Below are 9,340 nucleotides of genomic sequence, written 5' to 3' on the forward strand. Positions count from 1 at the left end.
TATTGTCAACTAATTGATGGTATATTTGACAAAATTAATTTATAAGCTAGTTGATCAATGATAACTTAATTTCTATATTTATAACTTAAAATGCATATTAGTATAAAATTGTAAATCTTCTTTCATCTCATTGTGGACAAAATATACTAATCAAACTATTATAAAATTTAACCAAACGGTATGAAAGAAATAAGTTAAATTATATAATGATTTAAAAGAATTATTGAATTTAATTATAGTCTAGTTTGAATGAATTAAGCCATATTAACATATATCATAAATATAAAATAACATTATACACAGATATCTATGATGAATATGAATAATCTAACGTACATTTGAAAATTGTGCCAATTTTGTACAGGTTGAAAATTTTAAATCATCATAACTTTCAATATTGAATCTTTAACTTTGAATTTGATATGTTTTTTAGTGACAGGGTAGATATACACTATACTGAAATGCACAAAAATGTAAAACTATTGAATATTATTTTAATGAACATAAATTCAGAATAAGTGTGCTTCTTGGAAACAAAAAAAAAAGATCATTTATTTTCCTAACTCCTTGAATTATAAGTAAACACAACATCACATAACGTGTAGGGTGACTGAAGAGTTACTTAGATTTTGCAAAATATAGTATCACACTTAGCATTCAAACTTTTCCCCCAAGATAAATTTAAATATTCAATACAAAGATTTTAAAACAACCAATATTGATAAATTAAATTATCTAATAAATTGCACTCTCTTGGTAGGAAATAAACTCAATGAATTATACTGATAAATTAATTGAAAAGGATTAGAAGAGTGAACGAACTCAAACTTTAAATTGTTTTTAGTTTTGAAGTGCTCTTGGATTGAAAGGTTATAGTGGAAGTGTGTAATCAAGAGGTGTAACTGCAATTCATTTGAATCATCACCATCAAACCAAAGTCGATAAGTTCCTTATTTCAATGTCCACTTCCTCAATTCCTGTGAGGAAACACACTATTAATTAGAATACAAATTTATCTAAGGTGTATGTTACTAACCTTATATTTTCCCAAAAAAACTATTGGTATTTACAATCTCAATTAACTCACTATCACATATTATTGGGTGTATCAAGATCTCATAGGAATCAAAACCAAAGGTGTTTTATGACTTGTTGTTTTAATTAGCATCCATGCTTGTTTCACACCCCATTCCTTTTAAGTTACTCTTTCACTCTCTACCTCCTCCTCTGTCACCAATCTGCCACCACTTCTTTCTCCAAATATCATTCATCATTTTGGGTTCCAACAAGATGGGAAAAATGTTCAAATCTACTACCAAGTCTTCACCACCTGTTGCAGACTCTGCTGTTCCTGACTCTGCTGTTCGCAAAGACCATGTATGATTCAATAGTTTTATGATTTGGCTTTGTAGGTTTGTGGGATTCAATAAAAGTTGTAGTATTAGGCTTTCTCTTCTGTATTTGAGATTACATTCTTTTTAACAATAACCATTTTCTGTTTTTGATTTCCATGATTTTGATGATTGCAGGTTGTGGCTGATCATGACACTGATAAATGTATCATGATTGGTAGTATTCCAGTATTGCTATCTAAAAAGTCACCTAGTTGCAATTCAATTGGTGACAAACAACACCCTGAGTCAATGTCTAATTCTAATCATTCAATTTCCTCGTCAAGGAACGCCACTAATGTTTTTAACCCAAGAAATTCCAAGAGGAAAACTCGAGTTCATTTAGAATCTGCCTTCAGTGGAGAAAAATACAGTGTACCAAGCTCCAATTTTGAAATTTCTAAGTTACCACTTCCAAACAAAGTTTCCGAGACTAACTTGTCAACTCCCCAAGATGAATCACTTCAAAGTAGTAAATATTGGTGGAAGAAACCTGATTCTTTTAATAGACCTCATAATAGTAACACCAATTCAAACTACGCTGCAGTTGGTGCTCCCAAGTTGAATTCTTCAGTTAACAAGCTACAGTTCAGACCATATGACATTTGCACTCATGGAAGAAGAAATCATGTTTTAATAGGAGCTACTTTGCCTGGAGAAAACAAGGAAGGTAGATTTGAGATGCAGGAGGAAAAGACAGAAGGGTTTGTGTTGAGGCCTGGGATGGTTCTCTTGAAAAATTTCATAAGCCATGATGATCAGGTACTTCATTTTCACTTGCTTCAGCATGTAGGATACTGTTTTCTAATTCCTTTTAACATAGAATAAGTAGAAATTTCAATTTATAACAAAAATTATTTTGCAGCAACCATTGTGTTAAATAAGACTCTTGTCATTATTACTATTACTATTTTAGGCAGAGAAGATGGTTTAACATGTTAAATTCTTGAATCAATAAGATAAACACATTAAACTGACTTTGCTAGTATAAACTTTTGATTCAATAGATCAAATTACTGATTTTTAAATCAATTGTATTTTGTTTCTCAACTTTAACTGCAGTTACAGTGCTTGGTGCATCACACACACTGTTTTCTTGGACACCAATTGCACAGTTTGATCAAACTTTATCTGATTTCGAGAGTAGGAAGAGGTTGACTACTTTGACAGCAACAAATAGGACAATAAGAAGAGACATATTTTTGGAAATCAGCTAATTGTGTTTAATATGATGCATAACATGCAACTAATTTGTTCTACTATCTTTTGTTGGATTGTTGCATAATGCATTTCATTCATAAAAGTTTCCCATGTATTCATTATGTTGCAATGTAATTTTATTACCATTTGCTGAAAAGTTGTTAATCATATCTTGTAACTTTAATTAATTTACTGTAACATTTTTAGGTGGGGATAGTGAAAGTTTGTCGGAAACTTGGTCTAGGCCCTGGAGGATTCTATCAACCAGGATATGCAAATGGAGCAAAACTTCGATTAAAGATGATGTGTCTTGGTATGGATTGGGATCCTCAGACCTATAAATATGGAACCAAACGAGCATTTGATGATAGCACCCCACCAAGTATTCCCAATCAATTCAGTGAACTAGTAGCACGATCAATCCAAAAAGCTCAATCTCTAACTAAAGAGGAATATAGAGTTCATGATGTGAACGATGTTCTTCCTTCAATGACTCCTGACATCTGCATAGTAAATTTTTATACAAACTATGGAAAGCTTGGTCTTCATCAAGTTAGCACCTAACTTCCTACACTACTTTGATTTGCTTCTCATTGTGGAAACTGATGAAATACATTGTTATTTATTGACTTACTCTTACATTTCTATTTTTCACTTGTGCTAATAGTAACTTTTCTGAATAAGTTTTTGGATTATTGATATGATTTTTGGTTGTTCTAGTCAAATCTAGTCTGAATTGTCTTATTGGTCTATTTTCACACTGCTAAATACTATAAAGCATTAAGCTTTACATTTTTATGTTAGTTGTTTTATGTTATAGTATAGACAAACTCCCTCATGCATCTAACATGAAACTGCTTAATGCAGGATCGTGATGAAAGCAAAGAAAGTCTTCGAAAAGGGTTGCCTGTTGTGTCCTTCTCTATTGGTGATTCTGCAGATTTTCTTTATGGGGATGAGAGGAATGAAGAGGAGGCAGAGGCTGTAATTCTAGATTCTGGAGATGTGTTGATATTTGGTGGTGAATCTCGACATGTTTTCCATGGTGTGCCATCAGTTTTACCAAAGTCAGCTCCAAAACAATTGTTGAGAGATTCTAATCTTTCTCCTGGTCGACTCAATCTTACATTCAGACAATATTAATGTTCTTCAAAGAATTGCTATTTATGTTGTTACAGACATCTTTTTTACACTCATTTCTTATTATTGTCCAAGTGAAATAGTTTAATGTTACATTGCTACCTTGAATGTCACTTCTTTATAATTATCATAGTTACATATGAAGTTAGCTAGTTGAATTTAGTTTACTATTTGATGTTGTGAGCACAGAAAAAAAAAATCTTGATGAGTTAATTTTAATGTCATGTTTCACCAAAATTATATGTTTTTTATGTTTTTCTTCTTTATTCAAGACCTCTGATGAAGATTCTGTTAGCATGAACTGTCCAAATAACTTATGGAATCGCATTCTACAGAACTTTGTTTGAATGTTTATACATGAAATTTTTTGAATATTTTGCTTGAATGAAGGTAAACAGTTATGTCTAGACTAACCCATTTCACTTTGTAAATTAAAATTTTACATTAACGTTTTAAGTTTTTATAAAAAATAAATAACCTTTCTTTTGTTATAAAGGTAAATATGTAAAGGCAGGTTCGTTTCATAATTTTGTTTTTATACATATTCTTTTATAAGCATTCTTCAAAACTAATATATTCTAATATTTTTAAAATTAGTTTGTCTTTGAACCAATAGAGTGTTACTTTAAAGTTTGGCTGACAATGAATATCTGATTTATCCAGATTTACTACTCACTTAATAAAAATTAATCTAATTCATTTTAAATTAATATTTGAAATTCTGGTAGACAAAAGGATTATTTCTGCTTGTGTTTTTGAGATTGGTAGTATTTGTTAATACTTTATATCTTGAATGATTGTTTTCAGTTTTTTATTAGGTTTTTACTGTTGGTTTTGGTTGCACTTTGAGAATTTACGAATCAATTTTGTCGTGATTGGATCACATGTTTATAGGAAAATATATCAATCTATATATATATTAGCTTCAAATCTTAATAATTATTGAAGATAAATAATAATAATAATCATCTCTTATAATTAGTGAATTTAAGTAAAAATTTATAAATAATAAATAATACTTTTTAAGTTAATAATAATAATAATAATAAAGAAGATTATTAGTTATCGATGTTATAGACAGAGTTTAAATATATGTAAAGTCAATTTTTTTTTCTGATATATTTACACCGTATAAAACATATACTTCACATTGTAATAAATAAATATTTTTATTTTTTTTAATTTAAATTATTATTATAATATTATAATGGTTTGTGAAGTGTATGTCTTTTAATTTTTTAGTTGTTAAAGATTTTTTTTTTGTTTAGTTAATATTACCGTAAATGTAAGGATTGCTGTGAGTGATCTTCATAAGATGTAGAAGGCAGTTGCTTCCTCCACTGGCGCCGACAAAATTTTTAAAATCTTATTATGTCCTTTTATTTTTTTATTTTGAAAAACGGTCTAGGGTAAGGTGCAGAGAAACTTGATTTATTTTTGTGATGGTTTGAGCTGTAGAGGAGGTGCTTTTAGTGTGGTTATGGAGGGACGTTTTCACTCTGAGGTCCGATTGACATTGTTGTGAGGTAAGAACATATTTAAACTGGTTTTTCGCATTTTGTTTGAGCTAAGGTGGTCCTAATTATCGTTATCCAGAAGCCTGGTTATTACCTTACGGATGCAAGTGTTCGAAATTCATTATTAGTCACTCCAGATATAGAAATCCGTAAGCAATTAACATTTGCAGTTGAAGCTTCCGGACACCCATGTCTGTAGTAGAAAAATGACTTAAGGATATGATTATCCGGAGTACGGTTCTGCATCTGGATGTACATATCCGGAATAGTTAAATGTGTTTCGGATTTGGGGATGTGGAAGAATATTTTTTGAGTTATGGATTTATATATCCAGAAGCTAAGTGATATTTTTTTTCCAGCTTGTCAATGGATACAACGGACTCATACATGGGAATTTCAGGGGAGATTGATGTGTGGGATGAATTAGATGATGTTGATATGGAGCAGTCAATAACTTATAATGGGTTAGATAATGAACATAGGGCACATGAGTGTAGTGAGGCATTTACTACAAATGAGGTATGGTAAATGTTAGGCTTGTGAATGTTATTTTTATGAATGATTTTAAAATTTGGCATATGTTATTGTAGGTATTTCGTGATCGAGATGAGCTGTTAGAGTGGGCGAGAAGTGTTGGCTATGGTTATGAGTTTGTTATTGCTATATTAAGGTCGGATACATGGACGGGGCAATGAGGAAGGATGACCTACGTATTATTAGGTTCTGAGAGAGGAGGTAAATACAGACGATATAAAAAATACTTAGATATCAGTCGAACGGGAAGTAGGGAGTGTGAGTGTCATTTCAGATTGCGAGGCAAACCAGTCAAAGGTGGTCAATGGTGGATGATTGAATTAATTTGTGGTTCTCACAATCATGATTTGGCAGAGACAATGGTGGGTCATCCGTATGATGGAAGGTTAAATGTAGAGGAAAAGGTTATGGTTGAGGATATGACTAAAACTTCAATGAAGCCAGTAAATATTTTACTAACCATGAAAGAGAGAAATGAGAAGAATGTCACAACGATAAAGCAAGTTTATAATGCAATGAGTGTTCACCAAAAGACCACAACGATGTCACAAAACAAAAATGCAACAGTTCATGTTGTTACTGGAGCAAAACATGTACGTGCATTGGTGTAGGTGTGAAGATGTGTCAAATGTTGTGCAAGATATATTTTGGACACACCCAGATTCAGTAAAGCTAGTGAACTCATTTAATATTTTCATATTGATGGATAATACGTACAAAATGAACAAGTACAGGATGTCGTTACTTGAGGTTGTTGGGATTACATCAACTGGTTTAACTTTTTCCGTTGCATTTTGTTTACTAGCAGTAGAAAAGGAAAATAATTTTTTATGGGCCCTTGACAAACTTAAAGGGTTGTTTTTGAGAGTTGATTCATACCCTAGGGTGGTGGTATGTGATAGAGATGCTTCCTTAATGAATGCAATTAGAATCGTGTTTCCTTAAACTTATAATTTGCTCTATCGATTTCACAATGATAAAATTGTGAAAGCAAAATGTAAAATGTTGGTGCATCCAAGAGAGGAATGGGATCAAGTAATGCAAGCTTGGGGATCTGTTGTGGATTGTGATATTGTTGAGGCCTTTGAAGATTGTGTCAATGCTCTTCAAGTTGTATGTTCTTCATGGCCTATATTTGTTGATTATGTGATGGTTACATGGTTACGTCCACACAAAGAAAAATTTGTGAAGGCATAGACAAATAAGGTCATGCACTTAGGAAACACAACAAGTAACAGGGTTGAGGCGGCACACTAGAGCCTAAAGAGAATTCTTCAGAATACCATGGGCGATTTATGTTTCTGCTGGGATTCAATCAATAAGATGATTATTTTACAACATAATGCAATCAAAGCTTCATTCCCAAAGAGTCTGCATGTGGTCGGACATCGGTTTAAGGTTACAGCTTACAAAAAATTGTTAGGTTTTGTGTCAAAATATGTTTTGAACCTTATTGTCGAAGAGCTTGATAGGATTAAATTAGTGGGATTGTATAAAAGGTATAAATGTACTCTTACATGTACTCATGGTCTTCCGTGTGCGTGTGAATTGGCTTCGTTTGGTGTGGGTAGCATACCACTTAAATTAGTAGATGTCATGTGGACTCAATTAAGCTTTGAAGATATTGCAACTGAACAATGTTCATTTGAGTTGTCAATTGACATAGAGTTTGAGGTGATCGCAAAGCGGTTCAAAGACTTGGACGTTGCAGGTAAGGTTAACATCAAACTAAATTGCAAGAAATTGCCTTTCCAGAGAAGACATCTATTTACGCACCACATGCTAAGGTCAAAACAAAAGGTGCTGTAAAGATTACTCGTCTACCAAATTCATGAGATCAACTAAGCGAATCCCTTCTTATTTTGAACATGTGGATTTCTTACACTCACAACATGATAGTTGTTCGAGTAAAAAATCTAATGAAGGACACTTACCACAAATTCTACCACCAAAATCTAGTCCTCACCATCTTACTATTCATAAATCCAATCAAAAATTAAAATGGAACACTATAAAAGAACAAATAAAAAATACCATATTACTAAGTGCCCTAATATTATAACACAAATTTTAAGGGCAGAGATAGTAGAAACATCAATGATCATAAAAAACCACTGCAAAAAAGCCTTCTAGATCCCTTCATCCGCAGTAAATACGAATATTAATATCTGAAATTAATTAATACACAAAACCTTTCACACGAAGTCATCCGCAACACATAAATCACTTGCGGATAATAATATCCGAAAGTCAAAAATCACTTTCGCCTAAAACTATCTTAAACGCACAGGGCATGTTAAAACTGACCTTGTCTTCTCCGGTGGCTTCGTTCACTGTCGTCGTCGAACTCCCTCACAAACGATGTTTCAATGACCACAACCATGGATGTCCTTCGCTCCTGGGTTTGTGTTCATTGAAGGACTCGTTCAAGTGAAGCTTTTGCTGCCTCAGAGGAGAAATGCAAACAGAAATGAAGGTGGCGATGGCGGCTGCTGCGTTGGCTGCGAAAATGAAAGAGATTGGGGGTTGTGATTGGGTGCAAATTTCACTTAACCTAATTTCAATTTCATTAACGACATTTTATTATTTTCGCATAATTAAATTATTTAGACGGGGTGCAGGGAGAATCAGCCGATGTAGGAATCACTTCATAGATCACAAAACAGATATAGTTGGCTTATAAAGAGAAGATGGCCCATAAGGGATTTGTCTTCTGGTGACTGCAACAGCAAACAAAATACCTATCACAATCCTAAACCAGAGATAAAGCTTTGTGATTATCTTTGTTACAATTTTAATGGTAGATTAAATCAATCTCTCCCATGGTTGCTGTCCTCCGGGGACCTACTGAGTAATTAAGCTGCTGAAAGCACTATTTGATAGGAAGCTAACTAAACCCTACTTACTCTTGGATTCCTAAATAAACATAATCAGAAATATTTTTTATTGTTACTTGATCATGATGACCCTACAATATCATCATCCAACAAAAATATAAACCACAAATATTATAAATATTAATTTTAATTTGCAAACAGAAGGAACTAAAATAAAAACAAAATATTATAAATATTATTTTTAATATTCTATTATAATCTTGTAAAATCCTTAAGCCACTTAATTTTCCTTCTCTTGGGCGTATTTAACCCGTAAGGTGGAGGAAGAAATAACCTTACATATATTTAGTGGGTCAATTCTTCCTTCTACCCTGCACTTTATTCTCCTACTAATATATTTACTAAAATACATTTTTCTATTACTAGAAAAAAATTCCTCGCTACTTTTAAAATATGTCAAACATCTTTCGAATTGTATGTTTTGTAAACTGAAACGATTTTCTACATTAAAGTATTCAGAATTATATTTCAAATTCTAAATAATGCAATTTGAAATATTTGTAATCCAAATATTCTAATACCATATTCCAAATTCCAAATTCTCAGATTAAACTACAATTCCAAATTCCATTATTTTTTATAACAAAATATACGAGAGAGGTAAGAAGAAAAGAGAGAAAAGTATAAAATAATTTTATTAATGTAATAAAACATAGTCTAG

General features: G+C 32.1%; 1 protein-coding gene across 1 annotated transcript; it reads left to right on the forward strand.

The window, feature by feature from the left end:
• Positions 1 to 1,127: 1,127 nt before the first annotated feature.
• LOC137816166 (DNA N(6)-methyladenine demethylase ALKBH1D) lies at positions 1,128 to 3,872 on the forward strand. The gene is made up of 4 exons (XM_068619247.2): positions 1,128 to 1,377; positions 1,530 to 2,153; positions 2,799 to 3,143; positions 3,459 to 3,872. Exons 1-4 carry the CDS (start codon positions 1,171 to 1,173, stop codon positions 3,732 to 3,734), a joined length of 1,452 nt encoding a protein of 483 aa, XP_068475348.1. The 5' UTR covers positions 1,128 to 1,170; the 3' UTR covers positions 3,735 to 3,872.
• Positions 3,873 to 9,340: the final 5,468 nt, after the last annotated feature.

Source organism: Phaseolus vulgaris, chromosome 1 (assembly GCF_051622355.1).
Source record: "Phaseolus vulgaris cultivar YP4 chromosome 1, ASM5162235v1, whole genome shotgun sequence".
Lineage (NCBI taxonomy): Eukaryota > Viridiplantae > Streptophyta > Magnoliopsida > Fabales > Fabaceae > Phaseolus > Phaseolus vulgaris.

Coding starts and splice junctions, on each gene's coding strand:
- LOC137816166 (XM_068619247.2), top strand. CDS start 1,171: ATGCTTGTTTCACACCCCATTCCTTTTAAGTTACTCTTTCACTCTCTA. Junction 1,378..1,529: donor CTGCTGTTCGCAAAGACCAT/GTATGATTCAAT, acceptor TGATGATTGCAG/GTTGTGGCTGATCATGACAC. Junction 3,144..3,458: donor GAAAGCTTGGTCTTCATCAA/GTTAGCACCTAA, acceptor TGCTTAATGCAG/GATCGTGATGAAAGCAAAGA.